Raw genomic sequence first — 19,154 nt, forward strand, 5'->3', positions numbered from 1 at the left:
GGCGATGGATGGGGCGTGTCCAGCATCACGACAAAGTTCAGAATCCTTCAACTTTATGCAAATGAAGAGCGACTTTTGGGCGCGACAGTGTCTGAGCCAATATAGCTCAAACTTACCTAGGTGGAAATGTGCACTGTATGTGTCATTACAAACAGGAATCACATTGTAAGCTGATAGATGAAGGCGCGTCCCAGCAACCACCTGACTCAGGCTCAGGTGACCTCAGCAAATAGTTACATTTTGTCACTCAATAGATATCGTCGTCATATCCTCTTACCTTAATTATTATATATTTTTTGTATCTTTATATATTAAACTAATTCGTAATTATCTTTAACTATTAGTAAAAATAATGTTTCGTAAACTCTTCACTATCACTGCACTAAATGTAACGAGTAAAAAAGATGTGGCCCCTTTAAGAGTGAGTGCTCCCTGCAGAACTGTCTGCATCGCATGTGCGCCACGAGTTCACGTATATGCGGGTAAATTATTTTCTGCTCAAAGTAAGGCTGTTGACAGTAGAGCGTTTGTGGAAGACAGTTATATGGGTTCACCTTGAGTTAGGATGGAATAAAGCTGTGAAACGCCTACTGCAAACCAATCCCACTTAAATCCCGTCTGAAATCAGCCCGTTCGCACACAATGTTTATATGAATGCCCATAGAAAACACTGAAAGCAGGGGCGATTCAAGGATTTTCATTTTAGGGGGGCTCAGCCCCCAGAGACAGGGTATAAGAATAATAATAGCCAAATAAGTAAATAAATAAATAAATGTTTGATTAATAGGGGTTGTATACTAAACTTATATTCCACTGTACTGCATAGACAGGTATAACATTTGAGTACTGAATAAGCCAAATTCAAGTCTTCATGATCTCACACACACAACTTGTTTACTGTACAAACACAAAGGGATTTCCCCCCATCTGGTCTATGTATCCCTGCCTCTGCTGAATTATGTTTTAAAAAATATATATATTTTTAACATTTCTGCAAAAAATATAACATTATGTTGATTTTTGCATGTTTCACTATACTGTCAAAGTGAAATGTCCAGCGAGTGGAGATAAACATGTTTTATTTTCTCTGAAACAGGTAAACATGAATCTTGCAACGTTTTATTACATTGGCTGTTGTATGGATCGTGGCAGTTTGGGAATAAAATGTCTGGTGAGTGGTGCTAAAAGGTTGCTGTATCACGTCTGAAAATAACATACCACTTCACTAAACCTAACCGTATAGTGTAAACAAAAGCAAATGTGAGATAAAACACATTTGCTGAAGCAACCATGCTATTTCTTTCTTGCTTCTGCAAGCCTTTGAGCTCTTTTATTGTAACTCATGTTTCATGTGACACGTACCTGTGCGCTTCAAATCACAAGTGCAATGCTGTACCAGGTGCACTATTGAGCACGTTTACTACATCAGAAAAGCCAAACATATGTAATGCAAACATCAAAATGTAGAGTATGAGTTTACAAATCACGCAGTATGGGAAAAAGTGTTTTGACAGGTACGCAGCTCACTGGGATTTATAACACAGTTACAGTTTATAGTTCATATTTTGGTATTAAATTCATCATTGTGCGATTAAACAGACTGAGAGTGATGTTTGTCTCTTGTGATGCCCCGCTTTGTGCATCATCATGAATTCTCAGCGGGCCATTTTGAAAGCTGGTGATAGATGAGTGTGACTGCAGGACTCTGATGCTACACGCTGGGCTAATCATCTCTATCAGGAGTTGTTTGTCTCTCATCCCTGGTAAAATAACAATAGGAAGTGACTGATTGTTCCTCCTCCTCCACTTCTGCAGACATGGTGAGCTGCTTTGCATTGAGAGATCTTTGTTCCCAAAAATATCGATTTCCAGTTTGGCTTTGTTTGATGTGTTCCTTTAGGTTTGTGATGTGATCTGCTGCATTGATTCATGAACCACCACTTTAACATTAGTGGACGTTTAAACTGGTGTTATTTTAATATCATTAAATACCCTTTGTTCATATTTTGAATTAAATTTTATATATATATATATTTTATATATATTTTCATAGTTTTTTTGTCCGTTTTTGACACTTTTATTAATTTTTTATGTCTATATAGATTCTATTCATTTGTATTTATTAGTTTTAGTATTTTAAATGGAAATGAGAAATGTTGCCTTGCAAAAATATTTGTATTTTATTTTATTTAAATTAACATTTTTTAAGCAACATTAACATTAAGTAACTTTGATTAATTGATTGATTGATTGATTTACTTGTAGTTTTAGTTAACAGTAATAACCCCGGTTTAATCAGTGTCACTTTCCAAACATAGGGTAAATATTGGTGCCTCATACGTTTTATTTTAATAGTTTTTTTGTCAGTTTTTGACACTTTTATTAATTTTTTATGTCTATATAGATTGTATTCATTTGTATTTATTAGTTTTAGTATTTTAAATGGAAATGAGATATGTTGCCTTGCAAAAATATTTGTATTTTATTTTATTTAAATTAACATTTTTTAAGCAACATTAACATTAAGTAACTTTGATTAATTGATTGATTGATTGATTTACTTGTAGTTTTAGTTAACAGTAATAACCCCGGTTTAATCAGTGTCACTTTCCAAACATAGGGTAAATATTGGTGCCTCATACGTTTTTGAAGCAATAAAAGCATAATCCCCATGCTCTTTTGATATATTAGATAAACTATAATCTAACATAAAATTAAATTAAATCAAATCAAGGTTGTAAACGGTATGTTGTCAACATGGGCTAGGTAACTATGCATCAAATAAATGTACAATAATATAAAATAAAACTAAAAGTAAAAAATAAAATAAAAATACAAATAAAAGTTTATAGAATACTGAGGTTGGAATGTTAAGCACCTCCTTTCAATAATGTATTGTTGAAACAGAAAAATAAAATTACTTCTCGGAAGCATTTCATTTCTTAACTTGTACTCCATTTATGTAAAGTTCATTTTTATTTTTCAGAATCTTTTTTTTTCTCCGTCTCATACAGGATACATGTTCAGGAGCTTATGTTTTCTCTGAAGTGTGCAGCAGCTTCTTCCAGTTCTTCTCTTCTGGATGTAAACAAAGCAGCAACACATTTGGCCACCGGAGGCCTGTATAATGCCACATAGTCATATCATCATGAATTAGTTTTCACAGTGTCCCAAGATGCTCATATATTTTTCCTTTCAGAAAACTAATATTTTCCACTTTATTTGTGTAAAAACAATCGAGCAGCTCAGGTTGATCTGTGAAGTGAAATCACATCAGCATGTGTCGCAGTGTTTATACAGCAGCGTGACATTGAACAGCAATCAGATTAAAAAGATTCAGAAAGAAGCATACAGTGAACTATGATCCTGATGTGACTTAAATGACTTCAAACAAAATCCCCCTTGGATGGCATTTAGTTAGCTGGGTAAGTCTTTGAGAGGAATGCTTAACCTGAAAAAGTGCTTAGATTTCGTTTTTCACATGGAATGATACTGTTCTAGTTTTTAGAAAAGAGACTTAATATCATTGTGAATATGAGTTATGAATAATATATTTTAATTGAAAACATTATATTCAGTTTGCACAAATATATTCAGACACACTGTAAAAAAATAAAAAACTTCATTAAACTTCATCTTTTAAATTAAACGAGATTCATTTTTTGAGACCCTGTGACCTCATATGAGGACATTATATTTTGGTGTATTTCTCTGAGACTGTACATGCCACAGTTTTAAGTCTGGATGTCCTGTACAGAGCACATTCAGGGCTTTTCAGAGATACCAAAGTGACGTGACATGTGGCCAAGAATGGGGACCCATACTCGGAATTAGTGCTCTGCGTTTATCCCATCCAAAGTGCACACACACACAGCAGTGAACACACACACACCGTGAACACACACCCGTGTGTTATGAGACTTGGCAGTGGTTGGGAATCTCTATTACGGTTTCATGTGCAAAGCGAATGACGTAAGTGAATGTTGGGTAAACGAAGGCGGTTACCTTTGCTGCGGCGCCGGCCCCTGTGCTCCGTGTAGAACTTGAGTTGAGTGTCATCATCCATTTCAGATCCAGAATCTCCCTGACGGCCCAACACGCCTCCAGCTTCACACAAAAACACACAGACACTTCTGTCATCTCACACATCTGTCACAAACATTTTATACACTTATAAATCGTTTTCATAATTTATTTATAAGATATGTACAAACAGTGAGCTCTTCATTCATTGTCACTAGTAATTTACTAATTATTATTATTTTTAATTAGCTTATTAAGAGTTTGATAATGTTTTTACCCTTTGTTTTTTACTCATTGTATCCTACCTCTAACTGATATATTCAAATGACTTGATCTCATGAGTATTTGCATGCATTTTCTGTAACATACCTTTGTATAGACACCCGTTCGCGATCGCGTTCCGGGGAGGGGGGGTCTCCCTCGGTCCATTCGCCGCGGGGCCCGGTGCGACTGCACCAGTTGCACCCCCCCCTAAGGACGGCGAACGGACCGAGGGGAACCAAGGAATGCGATCGCGAACTGACCGAGGGGGGCCCCGCTTCCTACCTCGAACCGGGCCCCGCGTCAGCTAAGGACGGCCCTGGTCCAGCGCATATTAATGTTAACACTTAATTTAAACATTTACTCTCCTTACCCAGTCCTATCCTACACAATAAGACAATTTGGTAAGACTTTAGTATAGGGACCAATTCTCACTATTAACTAGTTGATGTAATGATCCACATTATTGTATCAATTGAACTCAACAAAATAATGTTTGCAACTTAAAAGGTTTAATTAAATACATTTACGGCGAACGGACCGAGGGGAACCAAGGAATGCGATCGCGAACTGACCGAGGGGGGCCCCGCTTCCTACCTCGAACCGGGCCCCGCGTCAGCTAAGGACGGCCCTGGTCCAGAGCATATTAATGTATTACCAATGTAGAGACAAAAGTTTATAAACTATGAATTAACTATTAACTAATAGTTTTCAAATAATTTAGAAGTGCTTTGTCACTGCATACTTTTTAGAAAGTGCTGTTACCCTTTCATTCATTCATTCATTCATTCATTCATTCATTCAATAATGTTTTTACCCTTTGTTTTTTACTCATTGTATCCTACCTCTAACTGATATATTCAAATGACTTGATCTCATGAGTATTTGCATGTATTTTCTGTAACATACCTTTGTATAGACACAAAAACATACAATATTTACATATTCATGTAATTATTGTCACTGTACATTTTTCTGCCTATTACTTTTTTAATGTTTTGAAAAGTGGTTATGTTTAGGATTTGGGATAAAAATAAGATATATATATATATTTTTTTTTTCTATTTTATTATATTTTAGGAACACTTCATGCAATTAATGTCTAATAAAGGTTGGTTATTGGTTTTAATTTAGTATTTTCTGTAAGCCAATTTAAAATGAGAGCTATTTACTCCTGATAACCATTAACAACTCCTTTACTACTGGTTTAAATACTTTACATTAGTTAGGTATGTTTAACAAGTTGTTAACAAAGGATAATAAAACATGATCTAACTTGACATATATGAGCCAATTAAACAATGATAAATCGTTAACTACCATGACAACGAATGAAGAGCTCACTATTTGTCCTGAGCAGGGCCGTCCTTAGGGGGGTGCAACTGGTGCGGTCGCACCGGGCCCCGCGGCGAACGGACCGAGGGGAGCCACCCCCCGAAACACGATCACGAACGGACCGAGGGGGGCCCCATTCATTCATTCATTCATTCATTCATTCATTCATTCAAGTTGTGTATTGATGAGTTGTACTCCGAACAGTAATAGTGATACTTGCGCTGGTAAAGGCTGAACAAAGTAACTATGAGCAAATAACTAAATACAGATACTAATATTTCTAGATGCAAACAAGTGTTATGTTTTATATTCATACTTTGAAAAAGACTTTTCAGTGTCACCTTGGATTTCAACATTTAATGGCCCTAATAAAACAGAATGGCAGTTGTGAAACATTTCTTCATGATTTGTCTGTGATGTGTCAGGATACGTTTGAAACAGATCTGGTCATACTAACAGCTCAGCGCTTTTAACATGACATGACATGTTTTATATTGAGCACTTCAAACTCTCTCATAAGCATATAGTTGAATAGCTTGTCCTCCTGATACATGTGCTGCTTAATGCATTTCAGGCTTTTCCTCAGCACACAACTTACATCTCACGATTAAATCCTTATCTGTAAATGTTGGAAATTTGTGCATAAAGGCTTGTCCCGACAGCAAGCAAGTCTACGTTAGACATAGATTTTACTGAACGAGCACCAGCGCACACATGCACATCAAACAGAAGTAGACAGTATACATTTTGCAATATTAAAGTTTGGTAATTTTAAAGACCAATTCTAATTATGAACTAGCATGCATATTATTAGTATTTATAAAGCACATAGTAATGCCTTATTCTGCATGAGCATATTTTAGATCCTATAACCCCATACCTACACTTAACAACTACCTTACTAACGATTAATAAGCAGCAAATTAGGAGCTTATTGAGGCAGAAGTCGTAGTTAATAGTGAGAATTGGATCTTAAAGAACAGTGTTACCAATATTTTGGATCCAAAAGTGGAAGCTCTTTAAATATTTTTTCCCCATTTATAACAGCACGATAAAGAGTGTGAAGATAGTGTTGCAGCCAGTTGCTGCAATATGAATATATTTAAAGACAGAGCCATAGTTTAATCGGTAAACCACTGTTTAACACACACATACACACAAACACACTGCTGTACCAAAAACATATTTTTTACTGAAAACATTATTTTTGTGTATCGTTACACCCCTGGATTTTCAAAAATACTCATTTTTCAGTATGAATTTCTATAGACATGATAGCGTATATATAACATAGGGTATATTTCCAGACATTTTGAAATTTTGGAAATGCTACCAATAGATATTTGCATTTTATTTATTTAAAACTGTTATATGACTATGTTTCAGCACAGTTCTAGTGTATGTATATATATATATATATATATATATATATAGCTTTAAAGTGCCCACCAAATGATTTGATTTTTGTTCATTCTCTCTAGCTAACAATCACACTCATTAAACAATCACACCAAGCAAAACTAAAAAAGCTACTTCTCAAGCTGTCGCACATTTGTGGTGTAAAAAGTATCTTGATGCTTGGTTCTAAAAATCTAATGTTTTTTTTTTTTTTTCTCTCTGTCTCTCTGTTCCAAAACCAACGCCTTGTGTGACATAAATGAGGCCTCTTACATGAAGCATGCAGAGAGACTCAACTCACTCCTGATTCCAACAGATACTGTTTTCTCCACAGTCAGTTATACCACTTTTTCTGGAAGGTTTTTTTCGTAGACTTGGAAAAGTGATGTTATGAGCACCAAACACATCCTACAGTCTATTTTTAAGGGCTGAAAAGTAGGGAAGAGACAGGAAAGTTTAAGTCAACTGTGTTAAATATTATTACCTTACAGAACAGGAGCATTCAATTAAAGTTACAGGTCAAGTCTCTAAATTTCAGGTCCAGACATCCAACAGTAACACTGCAACTTACACAGGAGTCAACATGTTGTGCAGTATACAAGCAATAAAAAAGCAATGCACATTTTTTTTTTTCTTTTTTTTTTTTTAAGTTGGCAGCTATAATGAGCTACCTATTAAAAGTATGAAATGTGAACCTGGTGCACAAAACCAGTCATAAGGGTCAATTTCTCGAAATTGAGATGTATACATCATCTGAAAGCTGAATAAATAGGATTTGTAGGTTTGAAAAAATAGGTTTGTTAGGATAGGACAATATTTGGCTGAGATACAACTATTTGAAAATCTAGAATCTGAGGGTGCAAAACAATCTAAATATTCAGAAAATCGCCTTTAAAGTTGTCCAAATGAAGTTCTTAGCAATGCATATTACTAATCAAAAATTAAGTTTTGATATATTTACGGTAGGGAATTTACAAAATATCTTCATGGAACATGATCTTTACTTAATATCCTAATGATTTTTGGCATAAAAGAAAAATCGATAATTTTGACCCATGCAATGTTTTTTTGGCTATTGCTACAAATATACCCCAGCGACTTAAGACTGGTTTTGTGCTCCAGGGTCACAGATAATAAATCCTACACAGCTGTAAGAGTCTCTCCAAGACTGCTTCTTTGTCCAGAGAAAACGATTGTATCTGCTGTATCACTGACAGGCCAGGTAATTTTATTCACAACCAATTACACATAATTTGTATTTTATATTGACAAAGAATAACATTGGAACAATTTTCCTGAGCTCTGTGGCCTTCAGAATGTCTGCCCACCAATTGCATTTACTGTATTTAACCCAGTTCTCTTCCAGGTTTGTCTGTTTTATGGTGAAATGTTCATGTGGAAAAAGAAAACATCTTTTTATGTTAATATTTAATTTATTTGTTTATTTATTTATTTTACCACTTAAACTACTGTTCAAAAGTTTGGGGTTTGTACAGTTTTTTTACTCTTCTGATCACAAAGGCTGCATTTATTTGATTAAAAAAATAATAAAATAAATAAGTAGCTGTAGCTTCAGTGTCACATGATCCTTCAGAAATCATTCTAATATGCTGATTTGCTGCTTAATAATTGTTATTCTTAATGTTGAAAACACCTTTGCTTTTTCATATTTATGTGGAAATATTTATAAGTCGTTAATAAATAGAAAATTAAAACAGATTAAAATAAAAAAGAAACATTTATTTGAAATAGATTTTTGTTTGTTATACATATTATAAAAAGTCTGCACTGTCACATTTGATCAATTTAATGTGCCCATGCATTTCTTTAAAACTTCTAAATGAAAGTCTAAATAAATATCTTAATATGTTCAATACATCACTGTACATTTGGTGTAATGAAAGAACAGAAGTACGACTTCATGTGTGTGTTATGATTTACTCAAGGTCTGAGGAATAAAACACTGCTGTCTGCCTGCGACTCGAGGACCCCAAACACAATCACATGCTAATAAAGAAAAACCTGCAGCGGTAAACCCAATTACCAGACAAATCTACCTCCATCTCAAACAAAGTCCAATCTAGTTTAGTTGTGCGTTAGGAAACATACTTGAAACGCAGGATCAAAGCAATTGAATTCAGGGAGAAAACAGAGATGAGGAACTAGACATTAAGATGAAAAGTGAAGAATAAGAAAGGTCATTTCTTTAGAGGTTAACATCAATGAATAGAGAGAGATTACTGAAAAAGCGCCTCTGTTGCCTTTCACATCTCAACAAACATGTTTTCTTGTTTATTCAGCAAATAAATTCTGTTTGGGAAAACAGAATTAGCATGTGTGATGAAATGAGGGAGAAATTGCTCCTGAAGTCTCCCTAAGCGATTGAATTCAGGGAGAAAACAGAGATGAGGAACTAGACATTAAGATGAAAAGTGAAGAATAAGAAAGGTCATTTCTTTAGAGGTTAACATCAATGAATAGAGAGAGATTACTGAAAAAGCGCCTCTGTTGCCTTTCACATCTCAACAAACATGTTTTCTTGTTTATTCAGCAAATAAATTCTGTTTGGGAAAACAGAATTAGCATGTGTGATGAAATGAGGGAGAAATTGCTCCTGAAGTCTCCCTTTAGCAGGTTTTCTTGCAAGGCCTGTAGGATTATTGAGCGTCTGGAATTAAAAGAGTGGTTTTGCTTGATTGCATTGCATGCTGGGAGCACACACTTCACAGAGCTTTATGGAGTGCAGGGCACTCGAGAGGCGTTCTCCTAACTACAGTATAGAGCAATCACAGAACATGTCAAACGGATGATGAACAGCACAGGGGGGAAAAAACACTCAGCAAGCCTCTGCAGGACTTCACAAAACCATTCATATCACATCCTCTTCCTGCTGCAGAAGAACAATGAACACACAGATTTATTCAAATGACTTACTGTAAATATATGATTGCAAATAAATCGTAGTGATGAGTGTATAAAAAGAAATGTAGTTTAGTATTCTGCCAGAATTTGTATAGCTGAATCGCAAGGTCATGTTTCATATTATTCCACAAACATATTGTACCCTCAAACATAAATAAATAAATAAATAACAACAGCAGCAGCAGCAATAATAATAATACTAATAATACTACTACTACTAATAATAAATGCAGTTATTTATTAATGCATTTATTCATATTCATATTATTCATAAATAAATAAATACATACATACATACTGTACATATATGAAGCCTCTTTTTAAAGACCATTTTCTGCTTAGTGACATTATAGTCATGACAATCCCTCTGTAGACAACTGTTCAGTACTGTAATGTACTGTTACTAAAATAAACAGGAAAAGTGTGATTTTAAAACGACACTGAAAATTAAATAGTATCTTAAAAAATGGTAACATCTAAATTCATATTAATATTAATGTTAAATATTAAAGTCAAACATATTATTTAAAACAACTAAATCAAGCTATATTAATTTATACCAACAAAACAATTTTCATGGGTTTCAGGTAGAATCGGGTAGAAATAGCCATGTAAGGTATCAGTTACAGGTTACCACTTTGTACAGTGTAGTGAATGAATTAATGAATGCTAAGATAATATAAATAATATATGTATGTATGTACAGTGCCTTGCAAAATGATTCATACCCACTGGACTTTTCCACATTCTTATGGAATTTTTTTCAGATATTTATCTGTAAATAAAAAATAAAAAATTGGACACTATTTATCATTTTCCTGCCAATTCACAATTATGTGCCACTTTGCATCGGTCTATCACATAAAATACATTTTTGTTTGTGGTTGTATGTATTTATTTTTTAAATTTAATTTAATTTAAGGCAAAAAAAAAAATATCACCATAAATGTCTTGGTAAGATTTATCCAGACATGTCCAGTACAAATGACATACAAGATTCACATACATTTATGAGGATTTTATTTTTCAGAACAAACTTTACTTCTTTTTCCTGTTATGTTTTCATTTGTGTGAACATTTTCTTGTGCGGCGGCACTGTTTCAACGTTCTCGGGCCTGCCGGCCGCTACTCACTCCAGTTCCCCAGGCACAGAGCCATCAGTCTCAGAGATAGACGATGGACTCTCTGTCCTGCCAGTTATGGCTACAGCCATTCTGTGTGTTTGGGCCGCACACACCACCTTAGTTCCCCCAGACGTGGCAGCCTGTGCTGCAGAACCTCCCGAGGTGTTGACGCCCACTCTACAACCCAAATCTGTTTCCGAGTCCACTCTAGTCCCAGAGTCTGTCCCAGCATCCACCCTGTTCCCCAAATCCATTCCCAAGCCTGCTCTAGTTCCAGAATCGATTTCTGAGCCTCTTTCAGTCCCCGAGTCTGCTCCAGAGCTTACTCCAGCCCTTGAATTGGTCCCAGAACCATTTCCTGTCCCTGAGTCTGTTCCAGTTATCTTTCCAACTTCTGTTGCAGCAGAAATATCCACTCCAGCTCCTTCCGAGAGAGCAGCAACACTTTTCCCTGAAGCTCTCGGTGTCCCCAGTCACCTCTGATCCTACCACAGACACTATTTTTTAACCCACTCGGTTTCCTGATGCCTCTGTTATGGCTGCAAGTGCCGTCTCTGAACTCTCTGTGTTTATTGAAGCTCCTGTTGCTACAGCTGCAGAACCTCCAGAGGTGGCAGCACTCGCTGCAGAACCTCCAGAGGTGGTGGGGGTATTCGCTTCAGCTCCCTTAAAGACAGGGGTGTCCATTTATGAACTCTTCATCTGTCCTGACGAGGTCATGGAGACTGTCAGTGAATCCCCTGTCAAATTAATCTCGGCCTTAGAAGCCAATCATGAACTCCCAGTCCCCCTGTCATAGTCACAGAGACCACCTCTGTATTCACTCAATGTCCTGTCCCATTCAAAAAGGCCTTTCCTGAACACTCTGTTTGCACTGTCCCGGCCAAAGAGGCCTCTCCCGAACTCTCTGTTTGCCCTGCCATGGCCAATAAAGCAGATCCCGAACTCCCTGACTGTCCTGTCATGATTAAGGAGGCTGCCTATGAACTCTCTGCTAGTCCTGTCACGGCTGTGGAGGCCGTCTGTGGACCCTCAGTCTGTCCTGTTCCGACTAGGGTGGTTAATTCTGAACTCTGTGACTGTCCTGTCCTGGCCAGGGAGGCCTTTCCTGAACTCTCTGTTTGCCCTGCTATGGCCAATAGGGCCGATCCCGAGCTCTCTAATTACCCTGTCACGTCCAAAGAGGCTGTTTCTGAGCTCTTCGCCTGTCCTGTTACAGCTAGAAAGGCCATTTCTGAACCCTTAGTTTGTCCTGTCACAGTCATAAGGGCTGCTCCTGAAATCTCATCCTGTCCTGAACCGACCATGGAGGTCATCTATGAACTTGTGTCCTGTCTCGACCTGGCCGTAGAAGCAGTCTGTGAACTTCCTGCCTATCATGTTATGGCCACAGACGCCGCTGTTAACCTCTCTGTGCTTTCTGTCAAAGTTAGATCTGCTCCGCCGTGGTGGTCTTCAACGCCGCACTGGTGGTTGTCTGCTCCACCGTGGGAATCTTCGGATCTGTCTGCTCTGCTGTGGTTGTCATCTGCTCCACCCTGGGAATCTTTGGATCCATCTGCTCTGCTGTGGTGGTTGTCTGCACTACCTTGGTGGCCTTCAGCTCCGTCTTAGTTAATTTCCCATAATCGTTTGCCCGGACTCATCAGCACTCACTGTTTGCACCTGTGTCTAATTTACCCTGTCTGCTCACCCTATATAAGTCTGGATCAGTTTGTCATTATTTGCAATGTCTTGCGTGTGTTATTGCTGCAATTCTGAGCCTTGTTCCATGTTTCTTCCATGTCCTGGCTCCTAGTCCTGTTACTCTGCCTGTCTTTTGGATTAACCCTTTGTCTGTTTTTGCTCTGTTGCTATTGTTTGGCCTGATCACCTGTGTTATGACCTTTGCCTGTTTTTGGACTCTGTTTGTGGATTACCCTTCATTAAATACACTGCATTTGGATCCTCTACCTTCATGTCTTGGAGCAGTTCATGACACCTAGAAGCACAGTGAAGTCTATTATTAAGAAGATGAAGGTATTTGGTACAACACAAACCCTCCCTGGATCAGGACATTGCTCCAAACTCGATAAAAGAGCGAGGAGGAAACTGGTCAGAGAGGCGACCAAGACCAAGCAGTTGCAGGAATTTATGACAAAGAGTGGTCATCGTGTGCATGTGACAACAATATCACAAATTCTCCACAAATGTGGCTTGTATGGGAGGGTTGCAAGAAAAAAGCCACTCCTCAAGAAAGGCCACATGCAGTCAGACTGAGCTTTGCCAAAACACACATTGAAATTCTGAGGCAGATGAGACTAAAATGGAATTATTTGGCCTCAACACCAAACGATGTCTGGCAGAAATCCACTACAGTTCACCATACATATAACAGCATTTCTCCAGTAAAGCATGGAGGTGGTGATATCTTGTTATGAGGTGTTTCTCTGCAGCAGAGACTGGAGCACTTATCAGGATAGAAGGAAAAATGGATGGGGCAAAATACCAAATTCTTGAGGAAAATCTGCTGCCCAAAGTTGTCAATGGGAAGAACATTTACCTTCCAACATGACAATGACTTAAAGCATACAGCAAAGCTGAGCACACAGTGGTTGAAGGAGAAAAAGTTGAATGCCCTTGCATGCCCTCGTCAGAGCCCAGACTTAAACCCCACTGAAAATCTGTGGAATGACTTGAAGTTCACAAACGCTCACCATCAAATTTAACTGATCTTGAGCAGTTCTGCAAAGAAGAGTGGGCAAATATTGTAAAGTTAGTAGAGTCAAATCCTGACAGACTAAAGGCTGTCATTAAAGCAAAAGGTGGTTCATAAAATACTGACACAAGGGGGTAATCCTTTTTCCAACTCAGTGATTCTGTTTGTTTGTTTGTTTGTTTGTTTATTTATTTTTCTGAAATGTTGGTGTTATACCTTTCACTTTGATGTTCTAAGTTGCACTGAGTAAATACAGCTGGATAAAACAAAAACTGTGTCCATCTTCATTTCAGGCTGCCACATGATGGGAGGCCGAGACATATAAACTGTGTTTGAGATTATACCTATACTGAAAAAAAAATTATATTGTATTACTATTTTATTCTTTTTATCCTTTCTTTTACCAGGATAGTCCCATTGAGATGCAAATCTCTTCTTCCAGGGAGTCCTGGCCAAAATGGCAGCACAAAAAGTTACACAATAAAACAATTACAAACACATAAAACAAAAACATAAAACAAAAATGTCCTAGATATTGACCTACACTATAGTCTGTGTAAAACTGCTTATTATATTGCTGGCATAGTCTGAGACAAACATAATTTGCTTTCATGTTCTGTTAAGCAACTGTTTATAATATTGGATAATAATGTTGCCATGGTTTGACAAGGTTCATATTATTAACAATACTTAATTCATCATTATTTAAGGCATCATATCAATGATCAACAATGAATTATATATGCTCAAGAAATGTGAAATGTTTTTATGAATATATTAGTGTTTTATTGCTAATTCATGTTCATTCATAATATGTTAACCAATGACAAATTATACAACCTGAACTGTTAAAAATGTATTTGTATATGTAGAAATTTGCAATATCCAAAATTAATAAACATTGTAAAATACATTATCAGTTCATGTTAGCAATTGCATTATACAGTAAATATATATAGAGAGGTTTATTGTAAAGTGCCTTATAGAATTAACGACTTAAATTACAGTTAAGTCACTACACAGGACACCACTGCCAAGCTACTCCACATCATTGATATGCCCTTTGAAACTGAAAGTATTGATGTAGCAGTGCCACTGCACAAGTCTGGTAGGGAGCATGAATATATCCTGGTGTTGCCATTCTACGTGAGCCAATATCCAGTGGATTAGACATATCCCTAAATCTCTATCTGGGAACAGAGGACTTCAAAAAGCACTGTCTTTGGGGGGAACATTTTCATCACATCCCCATCCCTGTTCCAGGAGGCACACCAACAGTACACATTTTTGAACTCTTCTTAAAGGGATAGTTCACCCAAAAATGAAAATTTTATGTTTATCTGCTTACCCCCAGGGCATCCAAGATGTAGGTGACTTTGTTTCTTCAGTAGAACACATTTGATGATTTTTAAGTCCAACCGTTGGAGTCCATCAGTCTTATAATGCATGGCAATGGTAACAAAGTCTATGAGTGTAAAAAACACATGCACAGACAAATCCAAATTAAACCCTGCGGCTCCTGACGACACATTGATGTCCTAACACACGAAACGATCGGTTTGTGCCAGAAACCGAACAGTATTTATATCATTTTTTACCTCTAATACACCACTATGTCCAACTGCTTTGAGCACGCGCACGACTTCCGGTGCGTGAGGCGTGTACGCGCTCTGGCGTAGTTTACGTTAATGGGTGTGTTGTCGCGGGAGGAGCAAACGACAGGCACAGTTTATTAACAGAAAATAAACAAAGTGTCCAGAAAAAAGGGAATCAAGTGTCCAAAATAAACAGGGGATCTGGTGTCCTCGTCGTGCTGTGGGGTTCAGGGAAGGGCAGTGGTCAGGAAGGAAGGAAAGGTCCAGGTAAGGGGCGGAGTCCGGTGGTCAGAAATTGACAAGTTCCCAAGAGGAACCCTAAGCCCTTGCTGTCTTCCTTCGAGCCAAACTTTTGTGGCGTAATGTTGCTTTATCGGGTAGAAGGCTGCTGAGAATCCTTCTGAAACCTAAAATGACTAATGGGGCACCCTACAGTCAGAAACACAAATGGTGGCCATTGTAAGTCCACAAGACCACAAGCTAACATGAAGTGTGGGACAGGGCCTTGGAATCTTTTAGTCAGGAAGGTTGGAGCAAAATGTCCTGGCATGAGCAACATTTCCCAACCTTGTTCCTGGAGGCACACCAAGAGTACACATTTTCAAACTCTTCCCAATAAAATGCACCCGATTATTTTGAGCAGCTTGTCAGTAGAGACTCCAAAACCTGACATGGATAAGTCAGATAAGGGATATATCCAAAATGTGTGCCTCCAGCAACAGGGTTGGGAAACAATGAGTTAGGGATGTTTTTGGATCATTTTCAGAAAGTCTTTCAAGTGACGCTTAGGTAGATCTAATACAGAAAAATGACAAAATCACTACTACTATAGTACCCAGTCATGTTCCAGAGATTTAAAAGAAGACAAATAAAATAATCAACATATCTAGATAATGTAATCATGCATCTTGTGTGTGGGGTGATGTGAACTGATTACTATTATATTGGATTTCATTAGCTTTTCCAATTGAAATGGCTATAACTTTGTACCCTATGGTGAAAGCATACCAAATTTTGTATGTATGAAATGTACAGAGGCCCTGGCCCAAATGGAAGACTCCATGTGCACTTGTGGTCTTAGACTTACAATGGCCGCCGCGTGCGCGTGTCCGTTAAGTCCACTAGACCGTAGGGTGTCCCATTCGTCATTTTAACGTTCAGAAGGGTGCTCGCGAGTGCCCCCTTTGCGGTCGTTATGTGCCCTCGATCCGCACTTCTGCCGAGCCCACACTGGGGCGAGCTCCGCAGCAGACTTCTACCCGACAGTCAAAGCGGCATTACGTCACGAAATTGCGGACTCAGACGAAGACCGCGAGGGTTTAGGGTGCCATTTGGGACAGGGACAGGGATAGTTGCAGAGCAAGTAAGAGTAACAACTAGCTGTTAATTTTTTTTACATCAGACTCATGGCTCTGAGCTTGAGATTTAAAATTTGATATCAAATTTAACAACAGACTCCCTCTCCATGAGAAGATCTACTATGAACATTTTATTCTTTGAAACATGACATTTTTGGTGATGGCTAGTTTGCTAATTTACATTTTTTTGACTCATTTTGTTTACACAGACTAATGTTAAATTGTTTTAAGAAAAAAGAACAACATGACCCTAAAAGTAAAGCATAAGGCTGAAGAACCATCCAGTTTTAGACAGAGAGAAGCATCTGCAGGTTTTTATTAAGGTGATATAACGTTTTGTGGTTGTATACACATACATAATAAGCCTAGCAATTTCTCTTTGAGCAGTATACACAAAATATGATTTGACAGAAGCCATTTTCTTCTACTTCTTTGCAGTGGCTCTCTATACCCACTGGATTCTGCTAATTGCTGGGGATATATTGTTATTGCTAAATTTCTCTCCTTGATACTTCAGTAAGAGAGTGCAATCTTCAGAATAGATTGAGACAACAACTTGCAATAAAAGCAACCACCCCAGGCCAGGTCAGTAAATTCATAAGTGGACTACAAATATGTCTGACACATTTTATGCTCTAGAATCATAGGTGCCCACTGCTGAGCTATTTGTGATGGGTCCCATAGAGCAGGTGTGATGTTTACGGCTCGGCCAGCCTCCACCGACTGCTGCTCCACTCATCTGGTTTATGTGCATCTTCAAACTTTGATTAACGGCTTGTTTAGGGGAACAGGCATATTAATGGACAGGGCTGTTCTTTTCTTATTTTCAACAAATGACATCAAATGCACTCTGTAAAATGCACTGACAAATATATGACTGACACTCAACAGTAATTGACTGTGCGCTCACTCAAACAGCCAAGCTGCATTTGAATAATAAAGTCTGATTGCTTAGAAAAGAAACAGCCCACCTCTCCTCTAAAAGCTTCAATATTTGAGATGTCACTCATTTCCATAACACAAGCAATGCATAGCACAAATTGTAATGCATATGCTTTTTTTCTTCTTCAATTTATAATTCCTAATACTTACCTTATAGTTATAGCGACACTTAAACATCACTAATACATGTGTTGAGGAGGAACAGACTAGTATTAAGCATGTTTTTTTTTTTTTTCAAATGTATTTGCTGGTTTATTTAGATAGCTTTGTAACTGGTGGGTGTTCTGTGCATTCCAGGTGGCATCGATGCTTGTCTTGTTAAAAACAATACTGCTTTAAATTGTTGTTGTTTTTCCAAAGAAAATAAAAAATAATAAAAAGTTTTCTGTTTCATGTAATTGTATTTTTGTTTTTTGTTTTTCTGAGCAAAAAATAAATACCATACATTTTCCCCTGATTTACAGAAGACACCCACTAAAATGTCATTCAGTGTAACAAACTTGTCAGGCATATTTACAACAAAAATCAATTTATGACATATTAAAAGACTAATTACTTTCACCACAAGTACTTTTTTTCTTCTTCAATTTATAATTCCTAATACTTACCTTATAGTTATAGCGACACTTAAACATCACTAATACATGTGTTGAGGAGGAACAGACTAGTATTAAGCATGTTTTTTTTTTTTTTTCAAATGTATTTGCTGGTTTATTTAGATAGCTTTGTAACTGGTGGGTGTTCTGTGCATTCCAGGTGGCATCGATGCTTGTCTTGTTCCATGTGGGCCAGCTGAGGCACGTTGAGTCATTGCTCTTGCTTATTTATGCATACATATGCAATCTGTGCAGTGTGGGGTGTGTGTGTGTGTGTGTGTGTGTGTGTGTGTGTGTGTACACCCACTAAAATGTCATTCAGTGTAACAAACTTGTCAGGCATATTTACAACAAAAATACATTTATTACATATTAAAAACGAATTGTTTTCACCCCAAATATTTGGTTGTTATTTTCATTTTTTTTTAAATCACCACTATCCTAGGTTCTGCCTATTTGTCAGTAAGATTTTTTTTCTCGTTTAAAACCCAATAAAATGTAATATGCTCACTTATTATTTTATATATTTTTAATATGTACATGTCAGAATAAGCATGTTGTTTGAATTTTTACATAAATATTGTGTTACACTGAATTGTGCCACAGTCAGCACAAACGGACATGCAAACAAGCATGTATACTCACACGTATGCATACAATGTCAGTCCTTTCTATGCTTCTATTGAAAAAAAGAAAGAAACCATACATTTTCCCCTGATTTACAGAAGACACCCACTAAAATGTCATTCAGTGTAACAAACTTGTCAGGCATATTTACAACAAAAATACATTTATTACATATTAAAAACGAATTGTTTTCACCCCAAATATTTGGTTGTTATTTTCATTTTTTTTTAAATCACCACTATCCTAGGTTCTGCCTATTTGTCAGTAAGATTTTT

The 19,154-nt window shown here is 37.2% G+C and overlaps 1 protein-coding gene across 1 annotated transcript in view; it reads right to left on the reverse strand.

Annotated features, from left to right (window-relative positions):
- Positions 1 to 19,154, reverse strand: part of LOC107683760 (astrotactin-2-like) — a 496,105-nt gene that overhangs the window by 251,884 nt on the left and 225,067 nt on the right. The window contains 1 exon segment of the mRNA XM_016479817.1: positions 4,006 to 4,107. Within this exon segment, the coding sequence (XP_016335303.1) occupies positions 4,006 to 4,107 (102 nt within the window).

This window comes from Sinocyclocheilus anshuiensis, unplaced genomic scaffold, assembly GCF_001515605.1.
Source record: "Sinocyclocheilus anshuiensis isolate Anshui unplaced genomic scaffold, SAMN03320099.WGS_v1.1 scaffold1549, whole genome shotgun sequence".
Classification (NCBI taxonomy): domain Eukaryota; kingdom Metazoa; phylum Chordata; class Actinopteri; order Cypriniformes; family Cyprinidae; genus Sinocyclocheilus; species Sinocyclocheilus anshuiensis.